The sequence below is a fragment of the Giraffa tippelskirchi genome, chromosome X (genome assembly GCF_054371585.1).
Source record: "Giraffa tippelskirchi isolate mGirTip1 chromosome X, T2T-mGirTip1v1.2.pri, whole genome shotgun sequence".
Lineage (NCBI taxonomy): Eukaryota > Metazoa > Chordata > Mammalia > Artiodactyla > Giraffidae > Giraffa > Giraffa tippelskirchi.
The window spans coordinates 101,407,336-101,428,652 of NC_137289.1; the positions used below are offsets into that span (position 1 = coordinate 101,407,336).

At 38.2% G+C, this 21,317-nt stretch overlaps 1 protein-coding gene across 4 annotated transcripts in view; it reads right to left on the reverse strand.

The window, feature by feature from the left end:
- Positions 1–21,317, reverse strand: part of PFKFB1 (6-phosphofructo-2-kinase/fructose-2,6-biphosphatase 1) — an 82,858-nt gene that overhangs the window by 58,114 nt on the left and 3,427 nt on the right. The window contains exon 2 of one of the 4 annotated variants that reach the window (XM_081565504.1): positions 20,225–20,734. The exons of the other annotated variants lie outside the window; for them this stretch is intronic. Within the exon in view, the coding sequence (XP_081421630.1) occupies positions 20,225–20,603 (379 nt within the window). The 5' untranslated portion in view covers positions 20,604–20,734. The remainder of the gene's footprint in view (positions 1–20,224; positions 20,735–21,317) is intronic. 4 annotated transcript variants of the gene reach the window in all.

The window sequence follows — 21,317 nt, forward strand, 5'->3', positions numbered from 1 at the left end:
GGAAGCAAGCCTAAATTGTCCATTGACAGATGAATGGATGAAATAGATGTGGTACATATATATGATGGAATATTACTCAGCAATTAAAAAGAATGAAACAATGCCATTTGCATCAACATAGATTGACCTGGAGACTATCATATTAAGTGAAGTAAGTCAGAGAAAGACAAACAGCATAAGATATTCTGTATATGCAGAATCTTTAACAATTATACAAATGAACATTTTTGAAATACAGACACAGACTCGGAGACTTAGAGAATTTATTATTACCTGGGGAAAGGAGGGAGGAGGATAGATTGGGAGTTGGGACTGACATGTACACAGTGCTATATATAAAATAGATAACCTACAAGAACCTACTGTACAGCACAGGGAACTCTGCTCAATACTATGTGATAACCTACATGGGAAAAGAATTTGAAAAAAAATAGATACATGCACATGTATAGCTGAATCATTTTCCTGTACATCTGAAAGTAACACAACATTGCTAATCAAATATACTCCAATATAAAATAAAAATTGAAAAAAATAAAATTAATATGGAAAGTAAAAGAAACTAGATTGACTAAAATAATTACAAGATAAGAAAAATTTTGGAAGAAACTTCCTACTTGATTTTGAGATTTACTATAGAGCTACAGTACCCAAGACAGTGTAGTGTGGGCAAAGGATAGACATATAGATCAATGCAATGGAATAGAGGCCCCAGAAATAAATCCATTCAAATACAGTTAAGTGACTTTTGCCATGCAGAAGCTTTTTAGTTTGATGAAGTACGACTTATTTATTTTTGCTTCTGTTGCTAGTGTTTTTTGTGTGATATCCAAGAAATCACTGCCTAATGTCATGAAGCTTTCTCCTTAAGTTTTCTTTAGGCGTTGTACTGTTTCAGGTCTTTTATTTAAATAGCTAATCAATGTTGACTTGATTTTTGTGTATGTTGTAAGATATGGGTCCAATTTTGTTCTTTTGCATGTGGATATCCACCTTTCCTACTACCATTTGTTTAATACGACTCTATTCTTGAAATCAGTATCATCAAGAAATTATCTGCACTTCCATGTTCATTGAAGCATTAGTCACAATAGCCGAGATATAGAAACAACATAAATATCCATCAACTGATGAATGAATTACGAAAATATGGTACACACATGTAATTGAATACTATTCATCCTTAAGAATAAGGACATCGTGTCACATGTGACATTGTGGATTTACCTGGAGTACATTATGCTGAGTGGAATAAACCAGTTACAGAAGTACAAATACTGCGTGACTATACTTATATGAAGTATCTAAAGTAGTCAAAGTCATAGAAGCAGAGGGTAGAATGGTTGTTCAATGGGTATAGAGTTTGAGTTATGAAAGATGAATAAGTTCTAGAGATTTATTGTAATTGTGCCTACAATTAATAATAATTATTATCCACTTAAAACATTGTTAACAAGGTAGATCTCATGTTAAGTGTTCTTGCCACAATATAAAAAAATAACTATCAATTGTAGAATTTTGATACCAAATCAAAGAAAAATACAATTATCTAAAACTAAAGGCTATTAGGGAACTGTTGTTTTCCCAAGCTGTTGTAGAGGAGGACAAATTTTCTTCATATATTTCAACCAAGATAACACACTACAACAGATTGAATGCAGAACATGTAATACATCTACTATTAAGCCACACATAAAAGAGTTTTGCAAATACATGAAATAATTTTTCTTCATCATTTTTTGGGGAAATAGTCATTTTTGTGAAAAATATGCTATTTATGTTAACATGTAATTGGTTTATTGTTTTCATGTTTAAATGGGTTCATAAAGCATATTTTAAAGGAAAAAGTATGTACTATACAATCATTAATTTAAAAAAAACAAGAGTGTCTATTAATATCCAGTTAATTATATTTCAGTGCACAGAAAAATACTACATACAAAAGAGAATTACATAATGATAAAAGATCAATCCCTTAGGAATATATAATAATCCAAATTATATGCATACTAGGCAACAGAGTCTCAAAATGAATGAAGCAAAAACTAAAAGAAGAAAAGAGACAAATGCACAAAGACTCTTGAGGACTCCAACTTACACGCTCAGGAATTAATAGAATCATTAGACAGAAAATCAGCAACAATATAGAAGAATTAAGCCACATAATAAATTAACAGTATCTAATTGAACTATATAAAGCACTACATTTGAAAACACCGGAATAAATATTTTGTTCTAGTGACAGTGGCATATTTTCATGCTCTGGGCCATTAAATAACATTCAGTAAATAAAAACTGATTGAGATTAACATAGTGTATTCTCTTATCCTAAAGGTATCAAAGTAAAATCAACAAAAGAAGGAAGACAGGAAAGTCTCTAAACACTTGAAAATTAAAGAACATACTTCTAAATAATCCATGACTGATAAAAGAAGACTCAAAAGAAATTTTGAAAATGCATATGTAACTGATTTAAAGTAAAACAAAAACTTATCAAAATATGAGGGTTGCAGCTAAAGCAATGGTGACAGAGGGATTTATAGCATTAAAATGCTATAAATTGAAAATGCTATACATTGGAAAAAAGTTTCAAATCAGTAATCTAAGTGCTACTTAAAACAAAGACAGGAAAAAAAGAGCAAAATAAACAAAAGCAAGCAAAAGGAAAGAAATTCTAGATAAGAGCAGAAATCAATGACATTGAAACCATAAAAACAATAGAGAAAATGAATACAACAAAAAGTTGATGCCTAAATAAATAAATGAATGAACAATTCAGTGAAAAATCAATGAACAACATCTGGGAAGACTGACACATATAAAAAGAGAGGAGATAAAAATGGCCAATAGCAGAAATAATATATAGGGGATATCACTACATATTCTGCAGTTATTTAGAAGTTAATAAGGGGTTTTGGGTTCAAGATGGCAGAGTAGAAGGACATGTGCACATCTCTCCTGTGAGGGTACCAAAATTGCAACTAGCTGTTGAACAACCATTGACAGGAGGACACTGGAATCCACCAAAAATATACCACAAACCCAAAGACAAAAAAGCTGCAGTGAGATGGTAGGAGGGGCATAATAATGATAAAATCAAATCCCATTCCTGCTAGGTGGGTGGCCCACAAACTGGAGAAAAACAATACGAAAGGAGTTATTCCACTGTTGTGAAAGTTCTGAACCCAACATCAGGCTTCCCACTTGGGGATCTGACAAAGTGACTGAGAGTCCCCAGGGAATCTGACCTTGAAGGCCAGCAAGGCTTGGTTATAGGACTTCCACAGGACTGGGGGAAACAGAGCCTCCAGTCTTAGAAAGCATAACAAAATCTTGTGTGCACCAAGGCATATGAGAAAGGAGTAGTGACCCTACAGGAGATTGAATAAGTTACCTGCTAGTGTTGGATGGTCTCCTGCGGAGGTGTTGGTCAGCAGGGGCACACCACAGGGATGAGGGCACTGGCAGCAGCAGACTGGGAAAGTCCCCCTTGGCATAAACCCTCTTGGAAGTTGCCATTAACCCTACCATAGAGCCCATAGATCCCAGGGCTGGGTAACCTTAGGCCAAAGAACTAACAGGGAGGGAATGCATCCCCACCCATCAGCACATAGTTGGATTAAAGTTTTACTAAGTAAGGCCCTGCCCGCCAGTTTAGTTCAGTTCAGTCCCTTAGTTTTGTTCAACTCTTTGTGACCCCATGGACTGCAGCATGCCAGGCCTCCCTGTCCATCACCAGCTCCTGGAGTCCACCCAAACCCATGTCCATTGATTCGGTGATCCCATCCAACCATCTCATCCTCTGTCATTCCCTTCTCCTCCTGCCTTCAATCTTTCCCAGCATAAGGGTGTTTTCCAATGAGTCAGTTCGTCTCATCAGGTGGCCAAAGTATTGGAATTTCAGCTGCAGCATCAGTCCTTCCAAAGAATATTCAGGACTGATTTTCTTTAGGATGGACTGGTTGGATCTCCTTGCAGTCCAAGGGACTCTCAAGAGTCTTCTCCAACACCACAGTTCAAAAGCATCAATTCTTCAGTGCTCAGCTTTCTTTATAGTCCAACTCTCACACCCATGCATGACTACTGGAAAAACCATAGCTTTGACTAGACAGACATTTGTTGGCAAAGTAATGTATCTGCTTCTTAATATGCTGTCTAGGGTGGTCATAACTTTTCTTCAAAGGAGCAAGCGTATTTTAACATCATGGCTGCAGTCACCATTTGCAGTGATTTTGGAGCCCAAGAAAATAAAGTCTGTCACTGTTTCCATTCTTTCCCCATCTATTTGCCACGAAGTGATGGGACAGGATGCTATGATCTTAGTTCTCTGAATGTTGAGTTTTAAGCCAACTTTTTCATTCTCCACTTTCACTTTCATCAAAGAGCTCTTAAGTTCTTCTTCACTTTTTGCCATAAGGGTGGTGTCATCTGCGTATCTGAGGTTATTGAGATTTCTCCCGGCAGTCTTGATTTCAGCTTGTGCTTCATCCAGCCCAGCATTTTGAATGATATACTCGGCATAGAAGTTAAATAAGCAGGGTAGCAATATATAGCCTTGACGTACTCTTTTCCCAATTTGAACCAGTCAGTTGTTCCATGTACAATTCTAACTGTTGCTTCTTGACCTGCATCCAGATTTCTCAAGAGGCAGGTCAGGTGTCTGATATTCCCATCTCTTAAATAATGTTTCACAGTTTGTTGTGATCCACACAGTCAAAGGCTTTGGGGGAGTCAATAAAACAGCAGTAGATGTTTTTCTGGAATTCTCTTGCTTTTTCGATGATCCATCTGATGTTGGCAACTTGATCTCTGGTTCCTCTGCTTTTTCAAAATTCAGCTTGAACATCTGGAAGTTCATGGTTCATGTACTGTTGAAGCCTGGCTTGGAGAATTTTGAGCTTTATTTTGCTAGTGTGTGAGATGAGTGCAATTCTGCAGTATTTTGAACATTCTTTGGTGTTGCCTTTCTTAGGGATTGGAATGAAAACTGACCTTTTCCAGTCCTGTGGCTACTGCTGGGTTTTCCAAATTTGCTGGCATATTGAGTGCAGCACTTTAGCCGCATTGTCTTTTAGGATCTGAAGTAGGTCAATTGGAGTTCAATCACTTCCGCTAACTTTGTTCATAGTGATGCTTCCTAAGGCCCACTTGACTTTGCATTCCATGATGTCTGGCTCTAGGTGAGTGATCACACCATCATGGTTATCTGGTCATGAAGATCTCTTTTGCACAGTTCTGTGTATTTTTGCCACCTCTTCTTAATATCTTCTGCTTCTGTTAGATCCATAAAATTTTTTCTGTATACTTTTATATATTTTCTAAACTTTTAAAGAATGAATGTATTATCATAGAAGTTAAATAAGAAGAAAGCAAAATATTAAATATTATTAGTTCTTATAAAGTAATGCTGTCCATCCTCAGCTTTCAATAAATTATTTGCTACAAGCTCAAAAAATCCGATATTGCATATAAAGAATTATAGAGAATGGTTAAGTGGGATTCAGTGCAAGTCTGCAAGGTTAGGTGAACATTCAAAAATATCAATTAATGCAACCCACAATATTGACAAGCTATCGAAGAAAAATATGTCAATGCACATAGGAAAAACACGTCATACATTAAAAACTAATTAGTAATAAAAATTATCAAGTTAGGAATAGAAGTGAATTACTTAAACTTGATAAGGAACTTTTACAACAAAAGCATACTGCCAATATTAGCCTTAAAAGTGAAAGACTGAATACATTCCCCTTAAGATCAGAACCAATGTAAAGATGTCCACCCTCTCCACTCTTTGACATAGAATATTTTTAAGTTCTAACTACTACAATAAGGCAGTAAAGGGAAATAAAATGCACACAGCTTAGAAAAGAATAAATAAAATATTTCCTGTTTGTAGATGTCATGACTATCTACATAGAAATCCCCAAAACTATAAAAATCCTTAGAATTGAGTTCGGCAGGGTTGCTAGATACAAGATCAATATACAAAAATCAATTGTGAGACATCTTTCCATGATTAGGAGTTCTATGAACCTTAGTTTGTAGAACTCGGCTTCCCGAGTAGCTCAGTCAGTAAAGAGGCTGACTGCAATACAGGAGACCTGGGTTCTTTCCCTGCGTTGGGAAGATCCCCTGGAGAAGGAAATGGCAACCCACTCTGGTATTCTTGCCTGAAGAATCCCATGGACAGAGCCTGGCAGGCTACAGTCTACAGGATCACAAGAGTCGGATACGAATGAGAGTCTAAGCATGAGCATGCACAATGAATCCCAGTGAAAGGAGCAAAACTGGCAAGTATTATTAAAAAATAACCTTTTGAGGTCTCTGAAAATTATCCTATTGGGATACAGTATATGAAGTATTTATTCAAAAAAACTACCAGAATTCAGTAAGAACATGAGAGTCTGTGGCATTTGTGCCATGATCCTCCCTGCTGCCCCCCAAGCTTAGTTAAATGGAACCTCCACTCCAGGTGTGTGTGTGTGTGTGGCCAAGAAGATGGGATTCTTTTTCCCCTCAGAGTGTTCACCCAATCAGACGATATGGTACCTCACTGGGAGGGGCAGACAGCACCTCACATTCCTTCCAGCTCGAAGCTGCTCTGGCAAATATAGCTAAGAAGTTGAAGATACCCTTCCTTCATACAGTCCCTACTCATAGGATGAAGGCTATATCCCAGGTAAAATAGGCTTAGAATACAGTGTTCCTGATCACCCTCACTCCAACGTGCTCAGAGGCCAGAGGTTCTATACCAGGATTGGCAAACAAAACACCAGAAGCCACTGTTCACCCAGCACCCACAGTAGTGGATCAGAAAGGTTGCCAATGGAGAGAAGTAATCAAGATAAAAGCCTAAGTGTGCTCTTGAAAACAACAGATTCATTTAATTAAGAACAACAAGCAAAATCATAGGCCAGCTAGTTCACCAGAGAGAACCAGTTCAGTTCAGTTCAGTCACTCAGGTGTGTCCGACTCTTTGCGACCTCGTGGACTGTAGCACATCAGTCCTCCCTGTCCATCACCAACTCCTGGAGGTTACCCAAACTCATGTCCATTGAGTTGGTGATGCCATCCAACCATCTCAACCACTGTCATCCCCTTCTCCTTGTGCCTTCAATCTTTCCCAGCATCAGGGTCTTTTCAAATGAGTCAACCCTTCCCTTCAGGTGGGCAAAGTATTGGAGTTTCAGCTTCAACATCAGTCCTTCCAATGAACGCCCAGGACTGATCTCCTTTAGGATGGACTGGTTGGATCTCCTTGCAGTCCAAGGGACTCTCAAGAGTCTCCTACAACATCACAGTTCAAAAGCATTAATTCTTTGGCTCTCAGCTTTCTTTGTATTCCAACTCTCACATCCATACATGACTAATGCAAAAACCATAGCCTTGACTAGATGGACCTGCGTTTGTTGGCAAAGTAATGTCTGTTTCTTAATATGCTGTCGAGGATTGTCATAACTTTCCTTCCAAGGAGTAAGTGTCTTTTAATTTAATGGCTGCAGTCACCATTTAAAGTGAGTTTGGAGCCCCCAAAATAAAGTCTTCCACTCTTTCCCCATCAATTTGCCATGAAGTGGTGGGACCAGATGCCATGATCTTAGTTTTCTGAATGTTGAGTTTTAAGCCAACTTTTTCACTCTCCTCTTTCCCTTTCATCTAGAGGATCATCAGTTCTTCTTCACTTTCTGCCATAAGGGTGGTGTCATCTGCATATCTGAGGTTATGGATATTTCTCCCAGCAGTCTTGATTCCAGCTTGTGCTTCACCCAGCCCAGCCTTTCTCATGAGGTACTCTGCATATAAGTTAAATAAGCAGGGTGACAATATGCAGACTTGACGTACTTCTTTTCCTATTTGGACAGTCTGTTGCTCCATATCCAGTTCTAACTGTTGCTTCCTGACCTGCATACAGGTTGATCAAGAGGCAGGTCAGGTGGTCTGGTATTCCCATCTCTTTCAGAATTTTCCAGTTTATTGTGATCCACACAGACAAAGACTTTGGCTTAGTCAATAAAGCAGAAATAGATGTTTTTCTGGAATTCTCTTGCTTTTCGATGATCCAGTGGTTGTTGGCAATTTCATCTCTGGTTCCTCTGCTTTTTCTAAAACCAGCTTGAACATGTGGAAGTTCACGGTTCACGTGTTGCTGAAGCCTGGCTTGGAGAATTTTGAGCATTACTTTACTAGCATGTGAGATGAGTGAAATTGAGCGGTAGTTTGAATATTCTTTGGCATTGCCTTTCTTAGAGATTGGAATGAAAACTGACCTTTTCCAGTCCTGTGGCCACTGCTGAGTTTTCCATATTTGCTGGCATATTGAATGCAGCACTTTCGCAGATAGCTCAACTGGAATTCCATCACCTCCACTAGCTTTGTTCGTAGTGATGTTTCCTAAGCTCCACTTGACTTCACATTCCAGGATGTCTGGCTTTAGGTGAGTGATCACACCATCGTGGTTATCTGAGTCATGAAGATATTTTTTTGTAGAGTTCTTCTGTGTATTCTTGTCACTTCTTCTTAATATCTTCTGCTTCTGTTAGGTCCATACCGTTTCTCTCCTTTATTGAGCCCATCTTTGAATGAAATGTTCCCTTGGTATCTCTAATTTTCTTGAAGAGATCTCTAGCCTTTCCCATTCTATAAGTTTCCTCTATTTCTTTGCAATGATCACTGAGAAAGGCTTTATTATCTCTCCTTGCTATTCTTTGGAACTCTGAATTCGAATGGGAATATCTTTCCTTTTCTTCTTTGCTTTTTGCTTCTCTTCTTTTCACAGCTATTTGTAAGGCCTCCTCAGACAATCATTTTGCCTTTTTTTGCATTTCTTTTTCTTGGGGATGGTCTTGATCCCTCTCTCCTGTGTCACGAACCTCCATCCATAGTTCATCAGGCACTCTGTTAGATCTAGTCCCTTAAATCTATTTCTCACTTCCACTGTATAACCGTAAGGGATTTGATTTAGGTTATAGCTGAATGGTCTCGTGGTTTCCCCTACTTTCTTCAATTTAGGTCTGAATTTGGCAATGAAGAGTTCATGATCTGAGCCACAGTCAGCTCCCGGTTTTGTTTTTGCTGACTGTATAGAGCTTCTCCATCTTTGGCTGCAAAGAATATAATCAATATGATTTTGGTGTTGACCATCCGGTGATGTCCGTGTGTAGAGTCTTCTCTTGTGTTGTTGGAAGAAGGTGATTTCTATGACCAGTGCTTTCCTTGCCAATACTCTATTAGCCTTTGCCTTGCTTCATTCTGTACTTCAAGGCCAAATTTGCCTGTTACTCCAGGTGTTTCTTGACTTCCTACTTTTGCATTCCAGTTCCCTATAATGAAAAGGACATCTTTTTTGAGAGAGAACCAGAGAAAGAGCCTATTAAGAAGAGCCCTCCTGGGGTCAGAGCTAACCTCAAAGACTATCTGTGCCAGAGTTTAATTAGATAACACTGCTGCTGAGCAATGCATGCTTTAAGGGCATTGTAAAATATAATAGCAATCAGCTTGTAATTTGTAAATCCCAGAGTGTAATACCAGATGAAACTGATAGCTTTATAGAGTAATCAGGGAAAGAGATAGTCAAAGTGAGGCTGAAGGCTTTGCCCTCCAAGTTGCTGCTGCTGCTGAGTCACCTCAGTCATGTACAACACTGTGTGACCCTATGGACTGCAGCCCACCAGCCTTCTCTGTCCATGGGATTCTCTAGGCAAGGGTACTGGAGTGGGTCGCCATGCCATCCTCCAGGGGATCTTCCCAGCCCAGGGATCAAACCTAGATCTCCTGCATTTCAGGCAGATTCTTTACCACTGAGCCACCAGGGAAGCTGCATGGCCTTCAGGAAATAACACCAAAGGCTTCACACTGCAGAGAAATCAACTTCACTAAAATAGGCTAATCAAGTCATGAAGCAAAGAGTTATAATTCAAACCCACAGGAACAAATTCACAGTAACAAATGAACAGAATCAGACAGTAAATATCAATATAATAAACTTTATATATGTGCTCTCTTTAATTTTCTCAGACTCTTTAAAACATAAAATTTTTTACTCAGCCATTAAACAGAATACATTTGAATCAGTTCTAATGAGGTGTATGAAACTGGAGCTTATTATACAGAGTGAAGTAAGCCAGAAAGAAAAACACCAATACAGTATACTAATGCATATATATGGAATTTAGAAAGATGATAACAAGAACCCTGTATGCGAGACAGCAAAAGAGACACAGATGTATAGAACAGTCCTTTGGACTCTGTGGGAGAGGGTGAGGTGGGATGGTTTGGGAGAACAGCATTGAAACATGTATATTATCATATGTGAAACGAATTGACGATCCAGGTTCGATGCATGATACAGGGTGCTCGGGGCTGGTGCACTGGGATGACCCAGAGGGATAGGCTGGGGAGGGAAGTGCGAGGGGGGTTCAGGATGGGGAACACATGTACACCCGTGGCGGGTTCATGTCAATGTATGGCAAAGCCAACACAATATTGTAAATTAATTAGTATTCAATTAAAATAAATAAATTTATATTAAAAATAAAACATAAAATTTTGTAAATTAATAACAATTTATTGGGGGTTTTAGCCTGTAAAGATATGATATGTATGAAATAATAACACAGAAATAAAATGGAATATAGCTATATAGGGGTAACATTTCTACAGCTAACTGGAATTAAGTTAGATTAAATCTAAAGTAAATTCTTCAAAATCTCCTCAAGAAAATTAGAGATACCAAGGGAACATTTCATGCAAAGATGGGCTCAATAAAGGACAGAAATGGTATGGACCTAATAGAAGCTGAAGATATTAAGAAGAGGTGGCAAGAATACACAGAAGAACCGTACAGAAAAGAGCTTCACAACCCAGATAATCACGATGGTGTGATCACTTACTTAGAGCCAGACATCCTGGAATGTGAAGTCAAGTGGGCCTTAGGAAGCATCACTACGAACAAAGCTAGTGGAGGTGATGGAATTCCAGTTGAGCTATTTCAAATCCTCAAAGGTGATGCTGTGAAAGTGCTGCACTCAATATGCCAGCAAATTTGGAAAACTCAGCAGTGGCCACAGGACTGGAAAATGTCAGTTTTCATTCTAATCCCAAAGAAAGGCAATGTCAAAGAATGCTCAAACTACCGCACAATTGCACTCATCTCACACGCTAGTAAAGTAATGCTTAAAATTCCCCAAGCCAGGCTTCAGCAATATGTGAACCGTGAACTTCCAGATATTCAAGCTGGTTTTAGAAAAGGCAGAGGAACCAGATATCAAATTGCCAACATCCCCTGGATCAACTTAAAAGCAAGAGAGTTCCAGAAAAACATCTATTTCTGCTTTATTGACTATGCCAAAGTCTTTGACTGTGTGGATCACAATAAACTGTGGAAAATTCTGAAAGAGATGGAAATACCAGACCACCTGACCTGCCTCTTGAGAAACCTGTATGCAGGTCAGGAAGCAACAGTTAGAACTGGACATGGAACAACAGACTGGTTCCAAATAGGAAAAGAAGTATATTAAGTCTTCATATTGTCACCCTGCTTATTTAACTTTTATGCAGAGTACATTATGAGAAAGGCTGGGCTGGATGAAGCACAAGCTGGAATAAGACTGCTGGGAGAAATATCAATAACCTCAGATATGCAGATGACACCACCATTATGGCAGAAAGTGAAGAAGAACTAAAGAGCTTCTTTTTGAAAATGAAAGAAGAGTGTGAAAAAGTTGGCTTGAAGCTCAACATTCAGAGAATTATGATCATGCCATCCAGTCCCACCACTTCATGGCAAATAGATGGGGAAACAGTGGAAACAGTGGCTGACTTTATTTTGGGGGGCTCCAAAATTACTGCAGATTGTGATTGCAGCCATGAAATTAAAAGACGCTTACTCCTTGGAAGGCACGTTATCACCAACCTAGACAGCATATTACAAAGCAGAGGCATTACTTTGTCAACAAAGGTCCATCTAGTCAAGGCTATGGTTTTTGCAGTAGTCATGTGTGGATGTGAGAGTTGGACTATAAAGAAAGCTGAGTGCTGAAGAATGGATGCTTTTGACCTGTGGTGTTGCAGAAGACTCTTGAGAGTCCCTTGGACTGCAAGGAGATCCAACCAGTCCATCCTAACAGAGATCAGTCCTGGGTGTTCATTGGAAGGACTGATGTTGAAGCTGAAACTCCAATACTTTGGTCACCAGATACAAAGAGCTGGCTCATTTGAAAAGACCCTGATGCTGGGGAAGATTGAGGGCAGGAGGAGAAGCAGACGACAGAGGATGAGATGGCTGGATGCATCTCCAACTCAATAGGCATGAGTTTGGTGAACTCCGTGAGTTGGTGATGGACAGGGAGGCTTGGCTTGCTGCGGTTCATGGGGTAAGAAAGAATTGGACACAAATGAGCGACTGAACTGAACTGAAAGTAGATTCTAATAGTTAAGATGTGTATGGAAAGCCTTAGAGCAACCACTAAGGAAATATCTCAAAAATGTTTAGTGAAAAAAATATTTAAAGGAATTAAATATTAAACTAGGTAAAATTAACACAAAAGAAAGGAGAAATATGGGGAAATGACATATCTATATAGAAAATTTAAAAATGGTACATTTATATCCAGCTACATCAATAATAATACTAAATGTTAATGGATCCAGCAATCTAATAAAGAGGTGGAAAATGTCAGACTGGATTAAAAAAACAAGATCCAGCTTTATGATGCCTACAGAAAATACACTTTAGATTCAAAGATACTGATACATTAAAAGTAAAAGAATGTATAAAGTATATCACAAAAGGAGCAACCAGAAGAAAGATGAAGTGACTATACTAATATCAGATGAAAAGATGTTAAAAAACATTGCTAGAGATATACAGCAATCAGTGTAGAACTCTGAGACCTTTGCTTCATGGAACTGTTCAAGTTCAGCTTCTTCAGCATTACTGGTCGGGGCATAGACTTGGATTACCTTGATATTGAATGGTTTGCTTTGGCAATGAGCAGAGATCATTCTCTAGTTTTTGAGGTTGCATCCAAGTACTGCATTTCGGACTCTTTTGATGACTATGATGGCTACTCCATTTCTTCTAAAGGATTCCTGCCCACAGTAGTAGATATAATGGTCATCTGAGTTAAATTCACCCATTCCAGTCCATTTTAGTTCACTGATTCCTAGAATGTCGACATTCACTCTTGCCATCTCCTGTTTGACCACTTCCAATTTACCTTGATTCATGGACCTAATATTCCAGGTTCCTATGCAATATTGTTCTTTATAGCATCGAACCTTGCTTCTATCACCAGTCACATTCACAACTGTGTGTTGTTTTTGCTTTGACTCCATCCCTTCCTTCTTTCTGGAGTTATTTCTCCACTGATCTCCAGTAGCATATTGGGCAGCTACTGACCTGGGGAGTTCATCTTTCAGCGTCCTATATTTTTGCCTTTTCATACTGTTCATGGGGTTCTCAGGCAAGAATACTGAAGTGGTTGGCCGTTCCCTTCTCCAGTGGACCACATTCTGTCAGATCTCTCCACCATGGTCCGTCCGTCTTGGGTGGCCCCACACGGCATGGCTTAGTTTCATTGAGTTAGACAAGGCTGTGGTCCATGTAATCAGATTGGCTAGTTGTCTGTGATCGTGGTTTCAGTCTGTCTGCCCTCTGATGCCCTCTCTTAGTGCCTACCATCTTACTTGGTTTTCTCTTACCTTGGATGTGGGGTATCTCTTCACGGATGCTCTAGTAAAGCACAACCAGAGATGCACAGTATTCAATATCACAGTAATCCAAGTCTATGCCCCAACAAGTAATGCTGAAGAAGCTGAAGTTGAACGGTTCTATGAAGACCTACAAGACCTTCTATAACTAACACCCCCAAAAAGATGTCCTTTTCATTATAGGGGACTAGAATGTGAAAGTAGGAGGTCAAGAGATACCTGGAGTAACAGGCAAATTTGGCCTTGGAGTAAAGAATGAAGCAGGGCAAAGGCTAACAGAGTTTGGCCACGAGAATGCACTGGTCATAGCAAATACTCTCTTCCAAAAACACGAGAGAAGACTCTATACATGGACATCACCAGATGGTCACTACCAAAATCAGATTGATTATATTCTTTGTAGCCAAAGATGGAGAAGCTCTATACAGTCAGCAAAACAAGACTGGGAGCTGACTGTGGCTCAGAGCATGCCAAATTCAGACTTCAATTGAAGAAAGTAGGGAAAACCACCAGATAATTCAGGTATGACCTAAATCAAATCCCATACGATTATACAGTGGAATTGAGAAATATATTCAAGGGATTAGAGATTCTTCTCAAGTGCAGATTGAACATCCTCTACAAGACTATACTTTAAAAAATGGACAAAACCAGCAGTTAGTGAAGATATAGAGAAATTAGGATCCTCATATGTTGTTTTTAGAAATGTAAAACATGAATCCACTTGAAAAACCAGTTTAGCAGTTCCTTAAAGCATTGTATTAATAGATAGAATTACCAGAGGACTTAGCATTTTTACTTCAATGTATATATTCAAGAGAAATTAAAACATGTGTCCACCCAAAAACTCGTACACAAATGTTCATTGCAACATTGTTCATAATAGTCAAAAGTGGAATCAAACCGAATTTCCCCCAATTCATATTTGAATTGGCTAAACAAAATGTTGTATATCTATATAACAGAATATTATTCAGCTTTAAAAAGGAATGAAGTATCTACACACACTACAACATGGATTAACTGAAAATATTATGCCCAGTGGAAGAAGCCAGATACAAAAAAGCATATATTGTATGATTCCATTAATGTGAAATGTCCAGAATAGGCAAATATATGGTTACAATAAGTAGATTTTAGTGGGTTGCCAGTGGCTGAAGGGAGGGGGGAATCTGGAATGACATTTAAAGGGTATGGGGTTTCTTTGGGAGGGTGTGATAAAAATGTTCTGGAATTAGTAATGATGGTACATAACCACGTGAATATACTAAAAACTACTAAGTTGTACACTTTAAAACAGTGCATTTTATGGTATGTGAATTTTATCTCTATCAGAAACATTTTTTCTTATAGGCCATCATTAAAAAGTCTATAAATGATGGAGAGGATGTGGAGGAAAAGGAACCCTCCTATGCTATTGGTTGTAATGTAAACTTCAGCCACTATGGAGAACCCCATGGAGGTTCCTTAAAAAACCAAAAATAGAGTTGCCATATGACCCAACAATCTCATTCCTGGGCATAAACCCAGAGAAAAGTCTAATTTGAAAAGACACATGCATCCCTATGTTCACAGCAGCACTATTTACAATAGTCAAGACACAGAAGCAACCTAAATCAACAGATGAATGAAAAAAAAAGATGAATGAATAAAGAAGATGTGATACATATTTATCATGGAATGTTAGTCATGAAAAAGAATGAAATAATAGCATTTTCAGCAACATGATGAACTTAGAAATTATCATGTTAAGTAAGCCAGACAGAAAGACAAGTATCATATGATATCACTTATAAGTGGAATTAAAAAAAAATCATACAAGTGAACTTATTTACAAAACAGAAATAGACTTACAAACAGAAAAGAAACATGGTTACCAAAGAAGATCATGGGAGTTAGGGGAGAGATAAATTAGGAGTTTGGAATTAATATATGCAACCCTATATAAAATAGATAAACAACAAGGGCCTACAGTATAGCACAAGGAACTATTGATTGATGATAATCAATATCTTATAATAACCTCTAATGAAAAAGAACCTGCAAAAGAATATATATATACATATATATTCTGAATTGCTCACATTTGAAACTAACACAACATTATAAGTTAACTACACTTCACTAAAATGGTAAAAACATTATTTGAAAGTGTATGAATGATATACAGGTAAATATAAAGCTAAATAAAGCAAATATACATATAACAATATCAGAAAAAATTGTAGGACAAAATGTCAATTATACTAGGTTAGCAGAAATTTCCTTGCACATTGATAAATATTCAGTTTACCAGAAATATATAGCAATTCTAAATTTGTAGCTATTTACAAAGCTTCAAAATTGACATAGTTACAAGGAGGCATTAATAAATTTTTCCTATCAACAAGCAGACAAAATCTTGGAAGAATATATAGCATTTGAGCCAGATTAACAAATATGACTTAATTGAAGTATATAGTATTCTTAATTGAATTGTAAAATGTACTTTTTTTTCAAGTGCTCATGGAATTTTTACCAAAAATTACCATATGTTGGTCCATAAAGCAAATCTCAATAGATATCAAAGAATTGAAATCATACAGTTTGTTCTTGAGGAAGGATGAAATCAGACTGGAAATGGTAAGGGCACTGATCTAGCAAAACAGAAGCTGGCCCAAGTGCTTGGCACCAATTTCTAGAGGACTCCTTCTGTGTCAGGCATTAACTCTTCAGTTGCTAGATGATAATCTACATGTATTCGCAGTCCTGAGAAAGGGACTGAGGTGGCCAGGGCAGCTGAGTGATAGAGAAACGAAGAAAGCCCTGAGCAGTGTCCATTTACCAAATAGTCTGGAAATACTTTAAAAATTCATATGTCCATACAACTGTGCATCTGTGGAATACCAATCTGTTTAGTACGACAATTATAGCATCAGATGCTTATATTCAAAAGGAAGAAAGTCTGAAAATTAATAAGCTGGGCATCCAACCTCAGAAGTTAGAAAAGAAAAACAGAGTAAGTCCAAAGAAAGTAGAAAAAAAGAATAATGATGAGGAAAATGGCTAAATAAAAAGCCAGAGACATAACAGAGAATCAGAAGGCCAAAAGTCGACTATTTTTAAAAATTTATAAAAGTGACAAACTTCTGGCAATATTGATCGAGAATAAAAAAAGAAGGTACAAATAAACAAGGATAAGAGGATATAATTGCAAATGAAATAGAGATTTTTAAAAATACAGATATAAGTTTATGCAAATAAATTTGAAAAGTTATGTGAAATAGAAAAATTCCTAAAAAAACCATAATTTAACAAAACTGACAAGAAGGAATAGCAAACTTGAATGATTCTATAATTATTCAAAAGATTGTATCAATTATTTTTTTTCCTACAAAGAAAACACCTGGCCTGATGTTTTTACCTGGAAGTTGTGCCAAATATTTAAAGAACAAATAGTTCCTTGGATAACCTCTGTCAGAAAATAGAATGAAAGGAAATAGTTCCCACTTCATTTTATGACACGAAAGTCAAACAGGTAACAATGAGAATGGAAAAAGTACAGGTCAATCTCATTTATGAACAAAATGCCAAATCCTTAAACAAAATATTAATGAACAAAATCCAGTATTATTTATCCTAGGACTTCAAGACAAATTAAAAACAAGAAAAATCTCTAGTGTAATTCACATTAACAGATTAAAACAGAAAAGCAACCAGTCATCTCAGTGGATACATAAAACATGTTTATAAAATTCAATATCTACTCATCTTTAAAAAATCCTGTTGGCAAACTAAGAACAAACTGGAACTTCCTTAATCTGTCAAGTGGTAAGTACAAAAAAAATTACAGCAAGCTTACTCAGTGGTGAAACTTTAAAAACATTACCTTTAAAATTAAGTCCAAAATAAACATGAGTAATATTAACATTTCTATTCGACATTGGTGTTCATGTGTTGAAGGTAGAAGGTCCTAGCAGTGACGTAATATAAGAATAAGAGATTTTAAAAAGTGAGGATTGGAAGGGAAAAAAGAAAGCTGTCATTTACATATAAATTATCAAAATTAAGTTTGTCAAGTTTGTTAGTTGCAAATGCAATACACAAAAACCCCACAATTATAGTTGTATACATTAGCAATAAATTCGTATAAAATGTAATTTTCTATCAAGGTATACAATAGCAACAAAATAAACAAAAAATATAATGACACATAAGCCCTTTTAAATTATAAAACTTCGCTCAAATAACATCAAAAAAGTCTAAATAGAGACACACCGTATTTACAGAAGACTCAATATCACAGAGATGTTAACTCTCCTTAAACTGATAGATTGATTGTAATTCCAGTTCCAATCAAAACACCAAAAGTTGTATGTATGTGTGTGTAATTTGAAAAACTGATTCCAAAATTTATGGGGACAAAAATTTTCATTGTGTAATTGTTTATAACCCTAAACTAGAAATCACATAAATATACATCAACAGTAAGATGGAAAATAAATCATGGGATATTCACAAAACATAATATTATACAGCAAAGAAGATAAACAATTGCATGCAACAATATTATAGATGCCACAAAATGTAGTGTTGAATGAGGAAAAAAAGTTATAGACGATAATACACAGTTGTTCAAGAACTTTACACACTAATGCATTTAATCCTCAAAATAGTCATTAAATAATTGTGTACCTCTACCACCCCCATGTCACTAAGTTTATTATATCTGTGGTCTGACATAATTCAGTCAATCACTTATGAGTCATCTTGTACACACAGATCCCCACACTTTGCTATGGTGAAGGTAGAGTGGTTGTAGCACAGAGCTGCCATTTACTGGGTATCTGCTATGTGCCAGGCTTCAGGCTTGATGCTGGGGATATGATGGGCAAAAGACAACACACCCACCTTCTTGTTCAAATAATAACAGTAATATTGAGTACTTACTATGCACCTGACATTCTTCTAAGCATTTTATATGGTTTAGCTTTCTAATCCTCACAACACTATTACTAACTTCTTTTTACCAATGAGGAAATGGAAGCACGGGTAAGTTAAGAGGGATCCAGATATCCAGGGTCACAGAGGCAGGAGGTGGCAGAGTCGGGACTCAAAGCTAGGCAGTCTGAATCACTGAACACCCCAAGAACATGGGGAAGTAGTTATTATGTCTTATAGCTGAGGAGAGACAAGCTCTTAAAATAAAGTGAATGCATATTTATTTTTCATCCTCTATATGACAGAGACTATATTATGTGATTTATGTATATTATTTCTCCAACTGAAAGACAAGAGTTCCCAGGAATATAAGGGCTCTAACTATAGAGGACCCAGGTATGCAGAGAGTGGCTTGCCTGCTTGCCAGCTAAACCCAATAGCCTCTTAGAAGGAATAAAAGTGGCTTGGTGGGAGAGGGTGGAATGTAATTTTCAGTGTCATCCAGGCTCCTTGATCTCCAGATGAGTGATTGAAACTGCTGATGGAGAGGAAAAGGAAGAACAGAATGCTAGGTTTTTTCCCTCTCTCCCTCCATCCATACCCTCCATTCTACATAGTATATTTAACATCCTACATTTTCCTGTATCTTCCTCTCACTAGCTGTGAGCCTGGACCTCCTCTAGTATTAGCATAGTGGAAGCTTGGTCAGCTGGTCTTTAAGATGTCTGGGTCCCACAGTCCACAGCTGTCTTATCTCCACACACCTTATGGCTCCTCAGGTCAAAGTTCTTGGGCTGGAAACACCTTGATCTGCAAACTGTCCCCTGTTATCTATGGGAAATGGTATAATCTACTTTAAAAATATATTTATAGGTTTTGTTTGCTTTCCCCCTTTGAACCTAGTCTCTCTTAAAATTTCAAAGTGAACATTCCACCCGTAGTCTTTCCCTGGGTGTCTTCTCCCTCATATTCCTAGAGCAGCAAACGTGTCCATATGTGCCATGAAGGCAATGCAGGAGACAGAACACCCAGCCTTTTCCAACCCAGTCAGGCAGGGTACCCAGCCTTTTCCAACCCAGTTAAACCCAGTTTCTCAAGGAGGTTTGAGAAAGGGGAGGAGCAAAACCGACCAATGATATGGAACTGTTGTGTACCCAGCACCTGTCCTCTAAGAAACAATGCCAAGAACTTTATTTCACCCAACTGCTATCAGACAGTACAAACTTCCAGACATTTCACTGAGGTCACCAAAATAAAACATTTAGGCTAGCACTGATCTAGAACTGTCAGATTTCAAACAAGAAGTATTCCAAATAAGCTCTGGATAAAAGAAAAAATTCCTAGTCAAAAATCCCTCTGATTGAGATGGTCTTTACATAACCATCATTCTTTCTCTGTATTCACCTCTCTCTTTCTTTCTTTCTCTGTTTTTGACATTAGCATCTTGTTACCCTACAGCTATTTCATCCAGCTGCTCATCTATTCCAACTTTCAGGTTAGGGTGGGGGTGGACAGGGGGCCATGTCCTTTGATCTTCTACACCCACTCTACCGCCACAACCTTGAAGCCCACAGAAGCAAATCCCACTTACAGCCCCTTCTCCGTTGCAGTCTGCTGTTGCTGTCGTTGTGTGGAATCCAGATCTTCTGCAATCTGGTTTGGGTGAGCTCTCCCATCTCTTGAGACATCTTAGGCGTCGCAGCTAATGACACCACTGTCCACAAGGTACCCGGCCTTACTGTCTTATTAGCTCTCTCTTCTTTTGCTGTGGCCACAGCAGGTGGTGGACAGAGTTGGGACAGGGAGGTGTGCTGGGGTTCTGAGCCCTTTTGCAGCCTGTCTCCAGCCTCTGTCTTGTCTCCTAGTCCTTGCCTGCCTCTGCTCCTGTATGTATCACTGGGGGCTTGGGTGCAGAGGAGAGGTTGGGCAGAGGTCAGCAGAGGCCTCTGAACTCCAAGGGCTGTGTACATAGGAGATAAGTTGGAGCCCAGCAAGGAAGGCAGCCAGCAAGACAGCCCAGATCTGGCCAGTCACTTCCCTCCAATGAAGACAGGGCTAGTAGAGTATGCAAATAAAAGACTGAAGATCATGTGCTTATGTCCTGTGTAGGGTGGGGAGGCAAAGGTGATGGAGTCAGATCTCAGCAGCTTTCATAGCTTTGCAATAAAAAAAAAAAAAAAACAGGCCCAAGCAGAATGTCAAGCTCCAACCCAGAAACAGAGATACACATCAGAAATGCAAGATTCCCAAATACAAACACACAAACACAATGTCCCTACTGAAAAAAAAAATGTTTTGAGCTAGCAATCATTGTCCTGAACTGGAAGTGGAAGGTTTACCACCTCAATGCCCTCCCAAAGGCACTACAAACCTTTTCTTCCCTTAAATGCAGCTACCTTTCCTATCGAGGGACCTGCTTTCCTAAAATGTGAGAGTGTGCTGCCCAGGACACTTTCAGAGAGATGGACACTATCTGATAATCTTTATGTTCTCTCCAGCCAAGGCTAAATAAATCAGAGTAAACCTGATAACTTGGGAAGAGATGTGCATGCAGCCATTGCTAGGGAGAGTGACAGCATGATTGCCAACTGTCATCAGGTCCTCTAGGGAGAAAGGAATTTTGATCTGACCCAGAACTTGACTAAAGTTCTTCATGCCAAGCCATGAGGATGGAGGTCTGGGGG